Source organism: Solea senegalensis, linkage group LG11 (assembly GCF_019176455.1).
Source record: "Solea senegalensis isolate Sse05_10M linkage group LG11, IFAPA_SoseM_1, whole genome shotgun sequence".
Taxonomy (NCBI): domain Eukaryota; kingdom Metazoa; phylum Chordata; class Actinopteri; order Pleuronectiformes; family Soleidae; genus Solea; species Solea senegalensis.
Window position 1 is genome coordinate 1526355 of NC_058031.1, and position 22386 is coordinate 1548740.

The following is a 22386-nucleotide window of genomic DNA, read 5'->3' on the forward strand; positions in this document are numbered from 1 at the left end:
CGAGGTGAGACGATCTCTGCCTCCAGGAAGGGCCCCTCCCTTTCCACCACTGTGGGGCCCCTCTGCAAGACATGCAGGGAGGCCAAAGTCAGGTCACAGGCAGGGTGTGGCTCCGCTCACTCTCCTGAGCAAAGAAACAGTAAAGAAAACAGGTCGCTTGCCCTTTCATCTCCGCTCAGTCCTGGGGGGGATGTTGGCTTAGACAACCTGTTCCACATCATACCACCGCAGGCTGTTTGTCTCTGACCGGCCGCGTGGTCTCGACACTGAGTCACGTTATGTCGTCAAAGCAAGTGACAAGTGGTGTTTTTTGGCACAGCGGAGGGGAGAATGTAATATTACTGTCCAAAAAACAGAGAAGTGATGTGGGAATTAGAGTCGTGTCATGTTTCTCTTAGAATCCCAAAAGTGAAGAAGACAAAGGTCGACTAACGACAACGAGACTGACAGCTGCAGCTTAGTTTACCAACGTTATTATCCCGGTTATCACCTGGTCAGTGTCCCATGAAAAGCTCCAGGAACCAGAACTTGAGTAAGGGTTTCAGCTCCGCTCTCCTGTGTTTCTGTCACAGTCATATTTCATGTCTCTGTTTTCACAGATGAAGATTTGTGACTTTTCACATCGCTGATGGAATTTCAGCGAGTGATAATTCAGAGGCTTTTTGCTTCCAACACACACACACACACACACACACACACAGGTGTCAAATGACATTTCAAAAATATTCAAATGAAGTCAGAACTTTGTCAATATTTTCAGTCTGTCTGACTGACATCCCAGAATACACCGCTCTCTTTCATCTTCTTCCTTCTATTAAGGGAAATGTGCACCAGTTGAAGTTGTTTTTGAGCTTAAAGTGAAAAGTGAGGTTGTGTCAATATTTGCAATTGAAAGACAAGTTTTCTTGTCAGTGTCGTCTTCTCATGTTAGTGACTGGAGATTCACACTTTGCTCCTCTGGACTGTTAATATTTATAATTCGTTCTCTGCAACTGGAATTTAACTTCCTCTAATCTACGATACAGGAAACACTTGGAGAGACAGACGAGCGCAGTGGACGCACGGAGAGGTAGAGTCAGTGTTCACGGGCGGGAGATGGAAATGACAGATTGTATCAAGAAGCAGATTATGTGTTACCTCATAAAAGGGCCGTCTGTCACCGACGCTTCGCCCAGGATTTGGCGGCTTACAGTCGGTGACGCTCGTCAGTTGACTGGAGTCTGAAGCCTTTTTCCTGTCAGATCTAAAGAAAAGTGACTTTTACTTGACTTGAGCTCCTGTAGCTCGTATTTAAAGACCATTTGTCCTCTGGTCAAACATCTTGACCCTCAGCATTCACTCTTCAGTCAGATTTGATCCTCATGTAAACATGTTGAATTTCTTCACCTGGCATTGAGAACGGTGTCAATCACATCACATAGTGCTGGTTTTTGTTGGGTTGACGGATCAACTCGAGGTGTTTTTAATACAATCTTAGCTCATCTCCCTGCCGTCTTTCAGCTGTCTTATTTTTATCCATTTTCCTCTTGGACGGGAGTTTGATCCGCTGGAGAAAACCTCTCCATGAACTCCCTCCTGACTGCCTCACTCGAGGCCCTTTGCCTAAAACAGAACCCTCTGATTTATTGTGAAAAAGGTACAAGAACCCAGTGTGTCTCCAAAAAAACAAAACAACTGATTTTGAACATTTAAAGCATTCCTTCAGGACTTCTTTTTTACTGTGAGACCATTTCACAACATGTCCTCAACTGGAGGGAGGAGGAATATGTTTTAACTGCCTAAAGGTCAACATCGTGAAAGTGTAATAAATGTCAATTTTGATCACACGTTTCACTTCTCCTCTCGTTTTCGGACACTTTTCTCCAAATGTTTCTCCCTTGAATGCACTTTTATAGAAATACACTTAAACAAACTCAAGACTTTGAGGAACCGGTGACAAGTGTCCGCTTTAGATGGATCGGATCGGACGGATGGAGAACTGCTCTGAATAAAAAGGGACGCATCAGCGATTCAGAGCGTTTCTTGTCTGGCTGTGACAAACAGCGGCGGCCTGCAGACAGAGGAAGTGTTCTGAAAGTGTGCGGCTTTCAAAAGGCACAGACAGTCTTCAACCGAGAACACTGTTATCACCCCACCCATCCTGTCGCAGCCACACACACACACACACAGCCTCACCAACAGACATGCACACCCTCAACCACTCGCCCCCACACATCACACAGCAGCCCCTGCAAGAACCCGTCTATGACAGCCGAGGCACTATTTTCACACCATGACTTGAGGATTTGTGCGTTTCTCATGCAGCTAAAGGCTGTAAATGTATGTTTGCTGTAACATTTATAACATTTCTTTACTCTAATGACAAAAAGATTAGATTTAACTTACAAAAAAAGGGCCAGGGCCATCATCCGCCCCGCCCCGCCCCCACCAGTGTAATGTCACAGTGTAGATATTGTGAGGTGTCATGTTCACGTTGTGAGGTGTTGGCGCTGAGTACATAGACGGTGCAGTCTGGGCACGTCTGACACACACCTCGGCTAATCGGAAAGCCTTATCTTAGAAGTGTGACATCCTGTCTATGCTGCGTAATCCACGCCGGATCGTGCAGCAGCGGTCGTGGGATTCATGCTTTTGTGCACACACACACACACACACACTCTCACACACACACTCTCACACACACTCTGTGTCTTTGAAGTTAGGCCCGCCTCGGTCATTTACAGCACTGTCAGGTTTCCATTTTAAAAGCGTCTCTCCTTCAGGCTGCGAGCGTGGAGGACGTTTTTCCTCGCGTCCTAATGTCCCAACCCCTCGGCCACGGAGCCTCATTTAATCTCTAATCCCTGAGACGATATCATGGACTCTAATGGGATCATTTTAAGTGAATCAAATTATAGTGAAATTTAACCAATGCTCATTTTTGCCCCGGATCCCCTGAAAACAGCCCGTTTGAAAAACTAGGAATTCCCAGGCCGGATGTCTTTCCGCCCCATGTCTCACTGTCCCACTGTTTGGTAATGGAGACATGCAGATTTGTCCCTCCCAGAAGCCCCCGCCGCTGAGTCCGTGGCTCTCCTGCGTCCAGCGCCACTGAGGCCGAATCTCACCCTGATGGAGAGCTGTGGCGTTGGCAACTGGTGATCCACGAGACAAGGACTGGCACGTGGCATGGACACTCTGTCCTGAGGCACCAGGCAGTGTGTGTGTGTGTGTGTGTGTGTGTGTGTGTGTGCGATCAGTCGCTCACTGGACTGAACTGCAGGGACGAGCCTTTCGCCTCCAGCCCTGCTCTGCTCGCCTGTTATATAGGACATAACGCACAAACCTCCAACCTCAGTCTGACAGGATTTTATGTCCTCTCTTCACCACATACAACAATTAAAAGTGCTTTAAAAGGAATATTAAATTAAGTTAAAGGACATTTTTGATATATATATATATATATATGTATATATAACTGGCTGTCTCTCCAGACATGTTAGTGCAATAATATTCAAGATTTTCTATAAAAATAGAGGAAAACTGTTAAATACATGAAACAGGTCGTCAGAAAAACAACAACAAAATGTCGTTTTAGTGACTTTCAGCGACGTTTATCAAGTGTCTGAGAACTAAAATGATGATGATCAATAATAATAATCAGGCATTTATTGAATTGGGCCGGTTAAACAGTCTAATTCTAGTGAGATGAGGATTCTCTGGGAAAAATAGTGTTTCAAATCTGACATGCATTGCAATTGGTCTCCCTCTGTGTGTGTGTGTGTGTGTGTGTGTGTGTGTGTGTGTGTGTGTGTGTGTGTGTGTGTGTGTGTGTGTGTGTGTGTGTGTGTGTGTGTGTGGCAGCTAGTGACAGCCACAGCTTGGAAAGACTGAGGTCATTGCCACAAAGTCCGTCTGAAGGGGGTGAGAGAGGGAGACAGACCCCTACTTGTCTGTATGTATGGGTGTATCTGTGTGTGACACACACACACACACACGCAGACAGACAGTGCCCTAGTCACCTCTTGCCTCATCTCTTGGCTGCCCATGAGCAAACATGATTTGTGTGTGTGTGTGTGCGCGTGTGCGTGTGCACAACTTCCTGAGCCTCAGAAAGACACACAAATACACACAAAGTCAACACCACACCTACATTTAAACATAGTCACACTTCCAGCTATCAGATGCGTCCGTTGGCACGCCTCTATCAGGCATTTTTACACACACACACAGTGAAACACACACAGTTGTTGGTGTGTGTGGCACAGTCGCACACGTTTGCAGTGAACTGATGTTTCAGTGTGACGACCCGGAGCCGGCTGCCAACCGGGCAACCTGTTGTGCTTCGTATCACGTGGGAAAACCAATGGTCTCGGCCGTGTTTACACTCTCAAACCTGTTTGACATTTGTGATTTATTTTGATTGTGTGTGTGTGTGTGTGTGTGTGTGTGAGATATAAAATAAATCAAAACTTCTCCCTTTTTTTTTGTTTCTCGCAGCCGTCAGACCCCGCCCCCATGAAAAAGTCCAAACACGAAGACTTCCCGTTGCAATCCTCGCTGGCCGACAAAGAGAAGCAGCACGACTGGCTGCAGTCCCTGTCTGCCTCCGCCAAGGTTGGTGTTGCTGAGCGATAATTAAGAGAGATATCACATAACGTTCTATGGAAGTTTTCAGATGAGGGTAGAATTTAAATTTAGAATCTGGCAAGCTGTGCTCACGGGGGGAAGGGGGGGGTGGGGGGTAACTGTGGATCCCCGGAGCCCCACAGATTCACTTACTGAGATGGAGCCAAGTTTGAAAGAGCAGTGTAACAGAATATAACCTCAATATCGTGATGGATGTCCCTCGAGACGATCAATACTCCTTTAATAGTAATAGTGACACTGCAGTCACATGACACAACAGGATCCACAGCTGCTGTCACGACGACAGGCCCATTCATACTCGTTTAATCAATTACCTGTGAAGGATCCAGACGAATCGAAGCGAACGACGCTGAAACGCTGTAGATGTGCTGAAAACCTAGTAAACAACGTGGTGGAGTCACAGAGAGCAGTGGTGACAGGAACAGGAAGTGTTCAGCCTGGGCCGGGCTGTGTGATGTGGTTGTGGCCGTGGTTTTCTCGTCCTCGTTCCTTGGTTCCTAACGTGGTGTTAGAATGTTTGTGATTACCGCAACAGACTTAATCCTAATCCTGTTGAAAATCTAATGTTTGTTCATTTTCAGGGTGTGAACTGCATTCAGCCCAGACAGAGGCCTTCAGCCTTCAGGCCCTGGTCTCCCCACATCTCTGCGGGCGAGAAGGAGCCCTCCACTCACCCTCTGGCCCTGCTGAGAGACAGGTGAGAAGCAGTGAGAGACACTCGGAGAGACACGGTGTTTTTGTGCCGTTTGCGTCACTGGGTCTAATGAGCTCACCCACAGCACACTCCCTCGCTGGGGTCGTAGAGGTCAAGTCTGACTGTACCACAGCTTCCCACACGCCACCATTCAAACACATTTGACACACACACACTCATAATGTATCATCACGGCAGATCTGGCCCAGTTTCTCATGGAGTGGGAGGAAACAGCTGCAGGTCCTTCTTATTTAAATGTCTCTGTGCCGTCCAGTGGAGCGTGACAGTGATTTACTGGCGTCGCCTCGATGCGGGGATGTAAGTGTCATAATACAACGCTCTGTTTTCACCTCAGCTTTTACAACTACAAGAGTCTGGAAAACGGCGTGGCCCCCAATGTGGCCCTCACGCCGCTGCCTCTGGGGAAGATGGGTCCCATGTCCCCATCAGCACCCAGCACCTCCCACCCCAATGGAGGCGAAGCGCCGGGGGAAGGCGCCAACTCGAGGCCCCGCAAGAGAAGAGCCACGGGGGAGCACCATCCACAGGCAACAGAGGCCACGTGTCCTCCGCCTTTCACTGCCAGCAAGCCGCCGCCTCCGCCTCCACCGCCTCCACCGCCGCCGCCGCCGCCTCAGGAGGACAAAGACTCTGAGGTGGAGATCGAAGTGGAGAGTCGTGACGAGTGTAAGTCGAGAACTCTCATGAGCCAGGCTTCATTCAAGTTCTTTCCACAAAGCTCACCCTGTTGTCTCCGTTCTGTCCCAACAGTTACTTCATCCATGTCCTCGCTGTCGTCACCGTCTTTCACCTCGTCCAGCAGCTCAGCCAAGGACTTGAGCTCGCCGTGCGCCCAGGGGCCAATCTGCACTGCCACGCCGACCGAGACCACGCCTCCCATCGCCACCGCCGCCGCACCCACCGCCGCGCCGCTCACCGCCGCGGTGACTCCCCCAGAGCTGGGGCTGGAGACGGAGCTGGAGAGCCTGAGACAGGCGCTGGACAGCGGCCTGGACTCCAAAGAGTCCAAGGAGAAGTTCCTGCACGAGATTGTGAAGATGAGGGTGAAACAGGAGGAGAAGCTGGGCTCGGCTCTGCAGGCCAAACGCAGTCTCCAGCAGGTACGGTCACAGAGGGGCGGATCCAGAACATTGTCATCTCAGAGTTTAATGTGCATGTGTCGAGCGCTAATTAAGCTGCTGTGATTAGTGGAGTTTGGCAGAACAGGCTGCTCACTTAGCCTCGTGAGGAATGTCAGGACACACCTTCAAACAACTGGAAAACCAAAACAGAGGCTTAGACACACACACAAGCATGCCAAGTGTCACGTGTGTGAGCGGCAGACAGGTTTTCACTGTGTGTGTGTGTGTGTGTGTTTGCAGCAAGGCTGCCACACACGCGGGCTTTTGTGTGTATAGCTGAACTCTGTAGAGGCAGAGAGGGCAGGTGTCTGTCTCTCATCAGTTATTGCATCAGATTCACTCACTCACACACACACACACACACATGCCTAAGGTTCCATTCATGACAAAGTGAAGGTTCACGTCGGCCTGACGTTCCACACACACACACACACACACATTCCTCTCGTCTCCACCGAGCACAGATCGAAGCGCTTTAAACGTTTGTCGTAACGCGCTCGGCGTCGTCTCAGCGTCGTCTCAGTGTCAGTAACTTTCTACACACGACGTAATTGTGCTGAAAGCAAATAATTGTGAAGAGTTCAGCTGGGATTAACGCACACAGCGATTCACTCATGCTTCCCGCTGTCGTTGCCAATAGCAACAGCCTGATATCAGTGTTCAGAGCTGCCAGACGGGTGACTCAGTGTCGCTGTTCTCACACTGCCGTGTATTAAATTGTATATAAAGTCATTGTAGTGATGTGTCACTGCTTTAAAGGGATTTCCCAACGTTAGCTGCTGAAATCAGACAGAAACTTTTCAAAGTTGGCACACGGAGGAAATGACTGGAGCGCAGACATCAGTGAAATGCAGAAGTTGATATGGAGTCATTATCTGTCCTCGAAGTTTCAGCGTGAGTTGGCAAAGTGATAACAATTGACAAGCGGATGTTGCTGCAGAGGGAAAAGGCCAGACTTCCATTTTTATTTTTGGTCTTGGATTGAGAATAAGGAAATGCCGGCGAAGGCGTCTGCGTGTGGGCGAGCAGCACAGAGAGTGTCCTGAGCAGCAGCAGCAGCAGCAGCAGCAGCAGCAGCAGCAGCAGCAGCAGCAGCAGCAGCAGCAGCAGTGTTGCACTTTCACTTTCCACCGGTGAAAACGACAAAATAATCCGTCCACAAGTGAAGTGAACGCAGATTTCCATGAACAAAGCTGCTGCTGCTGCTGCTGCTGCTGCCGCTGCTGCTGCTGCCGCTGCTGCTGCTGCCGCTGCCGCTGCTGCCGCTGCCGCTGCTGCCGCTGCTGCTGCTGCTGTTGTTTAGATGAACTAAGTGTAACCCTGACGCTGTTTAGACAGTTCTTTTGCATAAAGCCTCTGCAGAGTAAAGGGTGTGATGGGATTGTTTCTTTTCACTCTTTTTGTGGGAACTAACAAAGATTGGTGACAGACATGTTTGTCTCAACTGCTCGGTTCCCATGAGAAGACGCTGGGTGTGTTACCGCACACGCACACACACACACACACTCAGGCTCTTTCAGTGATTCAGAGGAAGGAAACCTCACTTCTGTCAGCGCACACGTTGCCCTAACCTCTGACTGGCTTTAGTGTAAACACTGACACGGACACTGTGGCCCTCCTGTAATAAGTCACAGTGACTCAAAGTCACATTCCACTGGCATTCATAACTGTTGCATAAGCAGCTCTTGTGTCAATTTCAGTTTGACTTTACTGATTGATTAAAACCGCCGTCGCCGCCGCCGTCTTCTTCTGCTCAGGAGCTGGAGTTTTTGCGAGTGGCCAAGAAGGAGAAGCTGCGAGAGGCGACCGAGGCGAAGCGGAACCTGAGGAAGGAAATCGAGCGCCTCCGCGCCGAGAGCGAGAAGAAGATGAAGGAAGCCAACGAGTCGCGGATCCGCCTGAAGCGGGAGCTGGAGCAGGCTCGGCAGCTGAGGGTCTGCGACAAAGGCTGCGAGGCCGGACGGCTCCGCGCCAAATACTCGGCACAGGTCAGTGCCGTGGTTTTTTTTAAGAATCTCCGAGAAACGCCGCACACACACACACACACGAGATCTCAGCAGTGTGATGTGTGTGAGTGACGGTGGGACGTCTAGACGACAGCCTGAGAGTAATTACAGTGTTTCACTCCCTCAAATCCTCTCAAGGTCAGCAAAGGAGAAGGGCACACACACACACACACACACACACACACACACACACTTCCTCTTCCACAGTCAAAAATAAATGGGTGTAGCTTCAACTGCACAGACGTGTGAGTCCCCCACCGAGAGGAAACAGGAAGAGACGTCAGCTTCCTCCAGGCACCATGGGAAATGCAGATTAGACAAAACAAGAGGGAGTTGTGCTCCACAACTGTGTGTGTGTGTGTGCGTGTGTGTGTGTGTGTGTGTGTGTGTGTGTGTGTGTGTGCGTGCAGAGAGCACATCACAGATGTTGCAGACGTTTCAGAAGCTTCCAGTGTTTTCATCGCGCTCTCAGAGTTTCATTTGGTGAAACTGACGCCATCGTTGTCTTAAAAATTGAACTCTTTGTTTTGACCAAGTGAGAAAACTTTTTTTTTTACACAATCAAGGAAACCACCGAGATAATCTGTGGGCAGAACTTTGGTTTATCACACGCCGCGCTTCATTCAGTGATAGTCATCAAATATGGCGTCTTCAGAAATCCCAAAATAACGTGCAAATAAGGAAACAAGACATGAGTCAAATATTAACAAGAAAATTGGGAAATGTGGAGGAAAATACGATATAATGGTAAAAATGAAGTGTTTATAGAGGCGTTTGAAAGCTGTCGCTTGATCTCACATCCATGAAACTGACTGGACCGCGTGACCGTGGGTTATATGATGTCGTGTAGTTAAGGCGTACATGAGTGACTTAGTTCCGCCGTGTCGCACGATTTCATCTGTTTCCTGCCATGTGTTCACCAGATCGAGGACCTCCAGATGAAGCTGCAGCACGCCGAGGCCGACCGCGAGCAGCTCCGAGCGGACCTGATGCAGGAGCGGGAGGCCCGGGAGCACCTGGAGCGGGTGGTGAAGGAGCTACAGCAGCAGCTCTGGCCCAAATCCAACAGTGACAAAGACGGTACAACCAAGGACACGGCGGCGGACAAGTAACCCGCGGCAACCCACGCTCACCCTCCCACGACATGTCACCTCCCCCCCGTCCGTCCGTCACCCTCTTCTCAAACTTCACCTGCACAAATCAGACCATAACCTCACCCAGGTGTTCTGGGCCGGGACACAGAGACTCTTCCTCAGAGAGAAGAAATGGAGGAGCCTCCTCCTCCTCCTCCTCCTCCTCCTCCTCCTCCTCCTCCTCCACGAACAGTCACAAACTGGAAACAACAAAAGTCTAAATTCTGCAAACATGGAAGCATGTGTTTCAAAATCAATCACTGACTCGCACCTTCCACACTGACAGAAACTCACACACACACACACACACACACACACACACACACACAGAGCACAACACTGTGCCTGTCGATCGTCTGACAAACTAAACAACAAAAGACTTTTGGAGACGTTGATGCAGAAAGACGATCATTTTCTATCACGAGTGAGGCTTGTTTGTGGTGTGCGGCCAGCAGGGCGGCGCTCACGCAGTCGGAGGAGGATTTTGAAGACAATTATAAGCTATTTAAGAGACTACATAGCGATGTGTAAAGACAAAAAGAAGAAGACACAGTTACATTTCTGTGTGATGGAAAAAACGGAAAAGATTCAAATACATTAGAAGAGAAAAACACACACACACACACACACACACACACAGATGAACTTTCCACAGCGACACCACCGTGGTTTTGTCGGTTCTTCGGGAAGCAATCAGTGCCCACTCGGGGTGACCCATGTTACCCTCCTGCTGTTGTTTCATAAAAGAAAGAAAGAAATGATGGAGTTCTCTGAGCAGGGAGGGAGGGGGCGTGGCTTGCACTGGTGGTTAAACCCGTGGTTTGGACCCTGGAAAGAAAAACATGTCGCATTGAAGGCACCTTTCTGAGCGAGCACTTGTTTTGGACGATCATACCAAGTCCAGCAGACACACACACACACACACACACACACACACTGACGTCCACGGCCTAACCGAAGCCTTAACCATAACCAGTTAATCCCTAACCCTAATCTTAACCTAACCACAGTTCCTCAGAAGTGAGGTTTCTGCCTCATTAGGACCAAGTTTTTGGTCTCCATGAGGACGACTGGTCCTGACAAGGTCAGTGTTTATGCCAGGAGAAACATCCTCACACACACACACACACACACACACACACACACATTTGACTCGACCATCGTTTAAATGACGACATGTTTTTCTTACTCCAGTCGACACCATGACATCATCGGGGACCGGGTGTGGCGCCCCCTAGCAAGAACCGCAGTAAAAAAAAACCAACAAAAACAAAAGTTCATGTTCATTAAATTAAAGTATGTAAATATAAATATTATGTTTTTTTTGTTTTTTTCTCCTTTATTTTCTTTACAATAATGAATCGCACTTTGTCATAACAAAAATACTGTTTGAAATAACGCGTTGTACTCTCCCACTATCGCCGACAGCCTTTTCCTTTCCAGAACATCACCTTATATGTGACGTTGTTATTGATCATCATTATTATTATTATTATTGTTATTATTATTATGCATCTTGAATAAACAAACAAACACAGTTGCTCTGTTTCCTCTAAAGGCAAAAAGTATTGTAAATAAAAGAAAAAAACAAAAAAACAAGGCTCTACCTGTTGCTTGCTGACGCAGTCTGAGGTTGTTTTTGTAAAAGAGCTGATGCTTCGCCACCTGGTTATAACAAAATTACACAAAAATAAGTAACCATCCTCATATACTGTACATCATCAGGGTTTTATTTTATTTTTATTTTATTTTATAGGAACCTGAAGAGAAATCATAATATTCAAATCAGATTTTATTCAAAAAATAAAAAATAAAAAAAAGTGGGTACAATGCAATCAGAATGTACATTGTGTTAATGCTAATTGTTTGTTTTTTCTCCTTTTTGGTTGTTGATGTTGTTTTTTAAAACGTGGAGATATTTTTATTGCTCGTCTGTTATGTTCACTTCTGTTTTTCCACACAATAGAAAACTCATTCTTTTTCTTTTATGCATGAACTTTGAGAAAGTTTTGCCATACATAATATAGTCAGTCAGTTATTGGGCATTTGATACTGTACATGTAAGGGTTTACTTTTTATTTCTTTGTTTTTTTTTCCATTTGTGTTATGCAACATAAAGCAATTTATCTTATTCAGAAGAGGAAGAAGTGACACGTCATATGTTGTTCTTAAGAGAAAAAAAAGAAAACAAATAAATGAAACTTCACACTTGCAAAAAAATCAATAAATAAAACAATAAAATATATATATATATATAATTCATGCAATGCTGGACAACCTCAAGTGCCTGGACGTGGGCGAAAGGTTTCCAGAGTAGGAAAACTGAGGGGTGAATCCGTTGGGGGCGGGGCCTCTTATTAACTTCCTGTTTGCAGGGTGTTTTTTTTTTTCAAATTAAAACGCCCCCACTCCGTCGCTCAGCAGCTCTTTTTTTATCAGTATTCCTAAAAAAAACAACCAGTTTACAAAGTTTCCTTCTGTTTTTTTTTTTGCAAACGCCGAGAACAACTGCTTTTTTTTTATTCGTCTGAAGTCAACGATGTGCATGTTTGAACCGTTTTTTTATAGAAGACAAAAGAAAGAGAGAGAGAGAAAGAAAAGCCACTCGCTTCGGTCAATTGTTACTTTGGTTTGTACATAAAAACAACCACGTACGTGTTTGTTCCCGGTTTGACGGAGCGCTCCTGAGGCGGGATAATAAAGGAGGGGGCATTATTATTATTATTATTATTATTATTATTATGCTAAAAAAACAAAGCCTGTTTCTTATCTCAGAGGACGACACTGCATCTGTGACTTTTGTCAGACCTAAAAAAAAATTGGTACATTTTGTAGTTGTTTTTACACTCGAAGAAAAAGAAAAAAAAAAAGCGCTGACAGCCTGCGTGTCGTTTACTTTACTCATGGTTTTCTACAAAAACAAAGAAGGGAGGCGATAACGACATTGGCTCTTTTGCTCTCTCCCGCCGCGCGCTCGAAAAGAAAAGAAAAAAGCTGTTTAACCACGTCTTGTTTTCTAAAGGAGAATCATTTTGCTAAAAAACACAAACAGACAAACAAACAAACAAACATGGACAGTAAAAGCAGCAATAACAGTCCATTATTAATAGACGAATACTAGCCAGTGTGAAGATTTGAATAAGAATTTTCAAATGTAAATATGTTTTTTTGGTTTCTTTTCATGTTATGATATTGTATAATATATGTACATGGTGTTTCCTTTTGGAGAAGAACTCTTTTCTTACAATAACTGTCTTTTTTTGTTTTCTGGGAATTTGTGTTTTTAACGGAGATGTTTGAGAAGCAGTGAATGCTGTGCGTAAGAGAATAATTCCCGACATAAACATGTTACTCCATTTTCTTTTCATTCTTTTTTTTACTGTAGAGTCTTTATATGGAATGACCTTTTTTCACCAGTTCATATATATTTTTTAACAGTATGTTCAGTATCAGATAGCAGACCTACAGTATGGCTCACGGAAATGTGACTACGCCACTTGCAGATTGTCCCCCGACCCTTGACCCCCACCCCCACCCCCACCCCCACCACCACCTGTAATCCTCATGTACCCCTTTAGCCCTGTGCTGCTGCTAATACTATATAAACTTTACAATTCTAGAAATATTTTTATCTAAGAGGTAAATGTAAGCTTTCCCATTTATTAATACCACATATACAGTATGGAAAAAAAAAAAAAGCTTGGCTCCTTCATCTCTGTCCCTCGTTTGTCCCCCGCCCCTCATCTTGTCCACACCTCGTCCCTCGACAGCGTCCCCTCCCTCCTTCTCTCGCGACACGGACTATATTGTAAAGTAAAGGACTTTATGAGATTATGTTTGAAAATAGCTATGCTTATATACTACATTGACTGAATGTACAGTGTATAGATGCATTACCAGAAATAAAGTTGTTTGTCCAGATCGACTGTTGCACTCTCTGATTATTGTATTCATGCCTTAGTGAGGACAGTTTGTCTTTGTCCCACAACTTTAAAGGGCCTTTTCAGGGTTAAGACCTAGTTTAAGGGTTAGGTTAAGACAGGGGCAGTCAAACGTAGAACTGGTCCGGCCCGCAGGATGAATATGGGAAAAGAATCTAGGCCGCGCGGTTGGTGTAGTGGTTAGCAGTGAAGAAGCCTCCATGTGATCTGTCCACATCTCCCCCTGTGACCCTCATGTGGAGGATGAATCATTAGAATTAGAAGTCATTTGTAAATTGGTAAAGAGTCATAATACTCTTATATTTCAGGTGTTTTCTACGTCGTTAAATGTAAAGCAAAGGAAAACATTTGGACTTCTTGTCGTTTATCGGTTATGATGCTTTTATTTCACTGGAGATCACACTGCACTGTGTGTGACTTCCCTGTGTTAAGGTAAAGGTCAGTGGTAATTATAGTTAAGGTCAGAGGTGAGTGTCTCCAGGTCATGAATGTAAGTCAATGACCTCTGAAGTCATGGAAACCAGTGTGTGTGTGTGTGTGTGTGTGTGTGTGTGTGTGTGTGTGTGGTTCATCCATCTCTAATAATAATAATAATGGATTTGTTGTTGTTTTTTCCTCTGGTCGTCTTGAGAAGAACTCAGTGTTTGTTAATGTACTGTTGACACTTCCTCCTCCCTCTGGACACACGGGCTGCTGCATTAACAGGAAATGGAAAAGACGTCTCTGGAACATTAAAACATCAACGGCGTTATCAAATTATGAAATGCGTCGCAAGTTATAATTGCTGTCAAGTAACTGTCCATTAACACACATTTAAATAGCACAATAAGTATCACAAACAGTCTGTGAATGCTGAATCAGAACAACAACTTGCTCAAACTTGACTTTTCCTTGTTTGTTTTTTACTGACCTGTCACATCATTAACAGTTGGTACATTATACTTGTTAGATTTGTCTTTGTGTGTATGTGTATATAATCACACTGAGTCAATAACTGTTTTTTGGTGTGATTTGTTTTCATTAAAGAGTTATATTTTAGTTTTGTGACCTGGAACTAGGATGTGTAAGTCAGGGTTTCTCAGGTTTCCCTGATTCTAATGTCAGCTCATCGCTGCAGAAGCCTGATAACGAGCCACTGATTTGAAGCAGGAGTGTTTGAGCAGAAAACTCCTGAAGCTTCTGTCTCACACACACACAGAGGCTCTTTGGGCAGATTCTGGTCCCAGTTTGGTCCTAAGTCGTAAGTATTGAACATGTTTGATGCTTATGTTTGAACAGTGTGAACAGAAGTTACGTACTTTTGTTTAGAACTAAAACTTCTTCTAAGTCTAGTTGATTCTTTTTTTTTTTTTTTGCATTATTATATATATATATACAGTCTTGTATAAAGTACTTTAAAGTGATACTTGAGTAAAAGTACAAGTATTTTACCAGAAAATGACTTTGGTAGAAGTTGAAGTCACTTTTTTTATAATATTAGTGAAATAAAAGTTTTAAGTACATTTTATATCAGAAGTAAAAGTGAGGAGTTAGAATTGAGCCATGGTGGCTCAGTGTTAGGGCGAGTTGTCTTTCACACTGGAAGGATGTGTGTTCAATTCCTGGCTATATAGTAGTCTATATGTGTGTCCTTGAGCAAAACACTTAACCTCATGTTGCAGCGTGTGAATGGGTGAAAACTGTGGTGTAACACATACAGACCATAATACCAAGTCAACGAGTAACAAAGACAGTTAGAGGAAATGTAGTGGAGTAAAAGTAAAAGCTGCTCGAACAAAGTAAAGTACAGATACGTGAGTACAGTAACAAAGTGTTTATATTTATCTGAAATCCCGTTAAATCTCGCGAGTTTCTGTGAGATCTCAAATTAAACGACTAAAGTGTGGTTCACTGCGTCTTGTGCTTTGTTACAAAGTCACTCTGTGTTGTAATTGTAACACAGTACAAATACTTTGTTTCTGCACTTAAGTACAACATTCACATATCAGTACTTTACTACATAGCAGCTTTTACTTTTACTCCACTACATTTCCTCTAACTGTCTTTGTTACTTGTTGACTTGGTATTATGGTCTGTATTTACTTGCTCAAGGACACATACAGACTAGCAGGGCCAGGAATTTAAACTACAAGTTGACAGGCAATTCGCCCGACCACTGATCCACCATGACTCAATCCTATTTACTTATTTATTTCTTCAACTTCTCCCAAAGTCATTTTCTGCTAAGATACTTGTACTTTGACTCAAGTATCACTTATTTACACGAGACTAGTTTTACTTTACAGGTTATTTCCACTGTGTGTTTTCCCGCCGCTGTGATTGTGAAGCCCCGCCCTGATGTGTTTCACCTGTGTTCAATCGTCCCTGCATGTATTTAGTCGCTGTGCTCTGACTCTCCTGTGTCAGAACGTCTGCTCTGGTTCTCAGTTTACTCGCTCTCTTGTGTTTTGGGCTGTTTTGGACTCTTTTACTGAGTCAATTACGTACTTTAACCATAAACTTGTATTTTCGGTCTTATCTCGCTCCGTTCCCCAAAGAACAAGCATACTTTGGAAACAAAACCAGAGTCTCCTTGCGCCGGCGTGTTGAACTTCCTCTCAGTTACTCAGTCTGTCTGCGTTCAAGTGGAAGTAGTAATCATAACATACAAATCAGGACGCTCAGTAAATGTTGAATTAGAGAGGGTTTGAACGTGCTCGCAGCATATTTACACACGGGGTCTCGGTTTCCCTGCAGAACAGAGATAACGTCACGTCGCTCTCTGCTCGAGACATTAGTTCTCGTTAGATTTGTTTCCTGACGTCTTGATGTTTAAATGGATCTTCCCCACGGCTGATGGATATGTTTTCATAGATGTGCGTTGTCCTCTCCTTGTGCTCTTTATGGGCCAGAGACATACACATTTCCATTAAAGGGCGACTGCAGCACTTAGAAGTTGGCAAAGGCCGATCACAAGAAGTGTGTTTGAAATGAAAGCAACGGAGACCTGGATTTAGTTTGATCTTGTGTCTGTAGAAAAGAGCGCTTCTGTCCCTTTGTCCAAGATAACGTCCACGCTCCAGCGTTTAGACGGCACCGAGAAGCTGACGTCACGTGTGACGCGCTGGTGAATCTCGACTGTGATTGGACGGTCGTTCCGTGGAATCCTGAGGTTCTACCAAGTGTACGGGCGCACAGCTCTATTTCTCTGCTTTCCGGTATCATCCATCCATCCATCTTCTACCGCGGGTCATGTGGGGCGTGCTGAGCCAATCTCAATGTGGACAGATCGTCGGTCCATAGTTTTTGAATTTTCTAAATATCACAAACAGTCTAAGAGTTACGGTGATGACAAGAACACATGCCAAATCCCGTCTATAATCCCTCCCACTACAGGATCATTCGGCCAGATATTCTGTTCTAAAATAGGAAGACACCCACGATTGTCGGTAGGACCGGAGTGGGACTCAAATCTGGCCAATTATCCTCCAGTGTGGGGGCGGGGCTTTACTAAAAGAACCACTCAGTACACAACTTTCTTGTGTCTTTATTGCTAAATGATGTCTGAGGAGTGGATGAAACACACAGCAGAGCTCACAGACATCTGCCGTTACCGCGGTTACGCCACCACGCCTCAGAAGGGCAAAATAACAGACATAAAGGATGCAACAGACGAGGACGCGAAGACGCGATACCGAACACGCGTGTAGCTTTGGTTGCAGCTTCCCTCAGGCCAGTTCTGAACAGAGCAAACCGCCACTAAACATTCTCTGTGTTTCACCCTCTCATCCGCTTTATGTACACAGATATGATTTAGAGCAGCTGCTGCAGAAACCTCCATAATTACTGTGAAAACAGTCAAATGGAAAAGATGAGCAGCAAACACTTAACTAGAAAGGAATGTACACTAGGTCTCAAGTTAACGCCCACTCAGCCGACCAGCATTTGATGTAAACATTCATTAGTGCACGCACACACACACACACACACACACACACACACAGCATAGGTTAGCTGCAGGCGCCGCAGGTTCCAGCGCTAAAGAAGAGGCAGCTGATGAAGAAGAGGTGACGTTTCAGACCTGAACCCTGGTCTACAACATACCTGCAGCTCTCTGAAAGTCACATGACAGACTTAAGATTCAATACTGTACTGAAATTAAGACAAACAGATGCTTAAATAGCAGCAACAGTCGCTCCAGTACATTTACATACTCACGCTTGGGTTTAGTGCACAACACTACGTATAGTGTTCATTAGCAATTGCACCAAAATCACAAAAAAAATCAATTTTACCAGAGTGAAAATGCTACAGTACTGTCCGACAGGGCGGAGCTAGACCGGCTCCACCCATGACAGCACAGCTGATTAGGCAACAGAAAAACGTCCTTTAAAACAGCACAAACTGAAGAACTCCTTGTTGTCGCTGTTTGTCGTCATCACGCTGCAGATCTCAGGGGCGTGTCCACACTCGGACTTTACCGTTCAAAACTGCACCCTGATGGAAACACGGCATATCCTGAGCGCCTTAATCCTAACCTAATCTTAAACTAACTAACTTTGAACCCCAGTTCAGACTAAGTTCAGGTCTGAGGACGTCCTGAATGCATCTTCAGATCTCATAATGTGGACAAATCCTCAAAAAATGTCTTCAGGACAGAGTGAAGATGGCTGATATTTGGAGCCACTGCTTCAATGTTGGATCTGATCAGCTCATGATTTCTTTCTTCTACACTAACGGTACACGACTCTGCTGCAGGTGTGCACTTGTGATCAGATCTCAAATACCACGTCTGAGTGGGGCCTTTTATTTAAAAGTGTAAAAAGCATTTGTCCTCATGTGCCATCAGTGCAGCTGTAATGACGCCGAGTTTGTGTCTCTGCAAATGTCAATTCTTTTGACTCAACAAGAAAAGTCTTCATCATAATGGCAGCTTAATAACAGCTCTGTGTGTGTGAGTGGCAGCTGCAACATTTTGTAAAAAGGTCAGATCGTCGTCTTTCTGTCGTCTCAGTGCGGCGTGAGCGGCTGCACCGCTCAGTGGAAGCTGCGCCGCTTTAAAACGATGCTGCCAGAGAGAAGTAGTGACTATTTGATGGACAGTGTCGTGTGGGAGCTTCAGATTTGACAAGCGGCGCTCTTTAGTCGTCAAGTCCACTTTCTTCAAGCTGAGACTCATCGCCGAGGTGAAGACCGATCTCAGTGTTTCAGAGACACTCATCCAAGCATGTGACATCTCGGCGGGATTAGCGTAATTTTTTTGTATTCTTTTGTAATCCCTAGTCCAGAATGCTGCTCACTTTCTGACTGATAAGACAAAGAGGCACCGCCTCCGCCGTCTTTCCCATTGAATTAAAATGGTTGTTGTTGGTTTTTAAAGCTCTTAACAAACTGGCACCGTCCTTCCTGTCCGAGCTCATCCATTTTCTCATCATCTCATGCACGGCAGTGATTCCCAAAGACTGGGTCGAGGCCCACAGATGGGTCGCAGGAGAGTTCCCCGAAACAAATTTGCACAAAAAGTTTGAATTCACGAGCAAAACTCTCTTAGAAATGATTAGTTTACCAATTCGAGATGATAATAGGTGTCACAAATGTGATTCATATAGAGATTTCTTCAACACTCAGTTGCTCTTAGAACTAAAATCCCTCTCAGTAGCTGCTCCTGAAATATGGAATATGGAATCTTTCCTCTTTTAAATGAAATTTGTCCACACGACTAATATTTTGGACTCATTTCTTCTGCCTGGACTTCCCTTCTACAGAAGAACATTTAATCTGGAAACATCTTATGAGATGTGAGCATTTCTTTCATCACTCATGATTTACTGTGTTTTATGTTCTTGTACCTTTTTCATCTTGTAAAGCACTTTAGTTTTTAACCGTCACCTGCCACCCACCAATTATTTTACTTTCATTTAAAGACTTGCAACAACACTGATATGTCACTCACTCAAAATTCCCTCTGTAACGTTGCGTTATTTCAATCACGACGCAAATCACCTGCTGTTAATATGAAATATTCATTTTTATGACCCAGCCCTGCTTCATCTACGGGGGGTGGGGGGGCGGGACCACGGAGCTGCTGGTGAAGAGAGAGGTTTAAATGCTGCACATGTGGACACTGGTGCAATGCATTAGAGCGAGGCGCTGAGGCGTGAAACGAGAAGTATCAGTGAAAATGAGAAAACAAGGTGGACACAGAGTGGAATAGAATGTAGTAAATAACCCATCCATCCATTTTCTACCGCTTTATCCTCCACATGTGTGCCAATCTCAGCTGACACAGGGCGATAGACGAGGCGGGGTCACGCCCTGGATGGATCGCCAGTCCATCACAGGGACACGTATGGAGACAAACAACCATTCACTCAGTTTACAGTGACCAATTCACCTGATCCTGCATGTTTGTGGAGAACATGCAAAGACCCGAGTTCCCGTGAACCCGGGTCTTCTTGCTACTAAATGTGATGATCTGAGACTGATCTGTCACTGCTGTGTGCGACAGGCTCGTTTTGTGCCATAAACATGAAGTGTAGCGCTGATGTCGCCGCGTCTGTGTCTCGTCTGTGTCGCGTCTGTGTCTCGTCTGTGTCGCGTCGTCCACCCGCACACAATTATCTGGCAGTTAAGTCGACCTCCGAAGTGTTGTGATTTATTCGGCGTCTGTGACGGTGATTTATCGCACACCGTTACAGCGAGAGTTAGCAATTACAATACTGGAGGTAAAGCTGCTCGATTTTTCCTCTCTTATCTCCTCCCACTGTGTGATATATGATTTATGGACACAAATTAGACAAATTTAAACCTAAAATGTTCAGGTGATCATGGAGAGAAGTAGAATTTGGACCATGACATGAGACAAACTAACCAATCACAGGACAGAGGGGGAGAGGGGGCGGGGTGGAAATGTTGCTGGTTCAGAAGTGCAAAAGATATTTACTCATAAAACGTCACAATGCTGCTATATATAGATATTCAGATAAAGGAAAATCACACATAATGTAAACACCATGGCTTTGTTTTAATCCTATTATGAACATTTAAAACACATTTATTTATATGTATTTGATGACCTTTCACTGCCAACTACAGAATCCTCCAATCTCAACTCCCTTTGTCAAACATGTCAGGGAACTACGGTGGCCTTCACGGTCCAGAAAGGATGTAATTCTTCTTTATTTGTGTTGATCCCTTTGGCTGCAAGATCCAATCCAATCCAACTTTATTTACAAAGCACTTTGAAAACAACAACAGCTGACACAAAGTGCTGCACATAAGAGATGAAGACAACAAATAAAATATAGAAACGTATAAAAAACACGCAAAAAAGATAAATTAATATTAATATTAAAGGGGTTTGAATGTGTTTTAAAAGTGGACTGATTGTGGAAGATTGTTCCACAATCTCACAGGAACCAAACAACTTTTATTTTGAAGCAATTACACACTCACATAATCCTTATTATTTGCCAGTAAAGTGACACACTGGACATTTTTAGCTGCGTCTGCACAGTCAAAGCACGAAGAGCACAGCTGAAAAAGCACTAGTGTGAAGTAGAAATGATGCTTGTGATTCATCGTCTCACTCCTCCTCCTCCTCCTCCTCTTCCTCTAGTGTATTAATGTATATACAGTCAGTGGGGCAGCATTCTGGCTGCTGCTGCTGCTGCTGCTGCTGCTGCTGGGCCTGTCAGCAGCAGCAGCAGCAGCAGCAGCAGCAGCAGAACCACACAGGGCTATCGACTGACCCAATTACAGCAGTCACATGAGGAAGAACGCCCTGCAGTTAGCTCATTAGTCTCTGGAGTCTCGCTGCAGCTCTCTCCGTCTTACTCTGCCTCGTTGTCTCCCGCTGTTTCATAATGTACAGTCAATTACCGAGTCATGTTTAATTCATTTAGTACATTTCCAGGATCCTTTTTTTTCTCTTTCAGTTTTTTTTTTTATGAACGGTGGGATTGGCATTTCCAGACGTGCTTTGACTCCTGTGGTGACGTTTGGAAGCAGCACAGATGGGCAAAATAACAATAATAATAACAATAATAACAATAATAACAACACCCCACAGTATAAATAAATAAGTAGGAATCTTTATTCAAACCAAGTGCAATAAAACGACACAAAATTAAAGAGTAAAATACACTCGTAGTGAGATTATAACATTTTGACATGTGTGAGAATAATATTGACCATATAAGACATAAAGACACTTTTCTGTCTGTTTACTAGAGCACATCATGAGACACTGCAGATCACATTACTGTACTTACAGTGTAAACCTTTCTTCTTCTTTTATTTTTATTATTTCCACCCAGACAAACTGAAAAAGCTCTTTCAGCCTGAACATTTACAAAACATTGATGTTTATCGCACACGTTGTTGAACTCGAGTATGAACGCTGTCCAAACAGAACCATGCATTCACAGAGACTCTGATTCACCTTTCATCGTGTTATTATCTGCACACACGTCGCTGTGTCACCCACAGGTGCAGCTGCGGGTATGTTTCATTATTGCAGTACTTCTCAAATAGTGGGGCGGGCCCCTCTGGGGGGGGCAGGACAACTCATACAGTGGTTTATACAGATAAACATTTCTGAGTTTGCTTTATTTATAGAATATTTGCACTTATTTGATCATTTCACACACCTGCAGCAAAGAGACGACAGCGAGAGTAAAGACAGTTACATTTATTTCGTTATTTGTTTGATGTCGACCCAGGATACCTTTTTGCCCGCGGCCTCCCAAAGTCCCCTGAACCACCCCGTGTGTCTCTGACATCCCAGAAACAACAGCCACTCATATGACACTGAGACGAGCTGATGTCCTCAGTCTCATCAAAGCTGCTGCAGACACACAC

General features: G+C 44.8%; 1 protein-coding gene across 1 annotated transcript in view; it reads left to right on the forward strand.

Annotated features, from left to right (window-relative positions):
- Positions 1-10144, forward strand: part of skia (v-ski avian sarcoma viral oncogene homolog a) — a 67341-nt gene extending 57197 nt beyond the window's left edge. Inside the window, exons 2-7 of the mRNA XM_044037312.1 lie at positions 4480-4596; positions 5211-5326; positions 5679-6010; positions 6095-6444; positions 8223-8453; positions 9395-10144. Of these exons, the coding sequence (XP_043893247.1) occupies positions 4480-4596; positions 5211-5326; positions 5679-6010; positions 6095-6444; positions 8223-8453; positions 9395-9583 (1335 nt within the window). The 3' untranslated portion in view covers positions 9584-10144. The remainder of the gene's footprint in view (positions 1-4479; positions 4597-5210; positions 5327-5678; positions 6011-6094; positions 6445-8222; positions 8454-9394) is intronic.
- The last annotated feature ends 12242 nt before the right edge of the window (positions 10145-22386 follow it).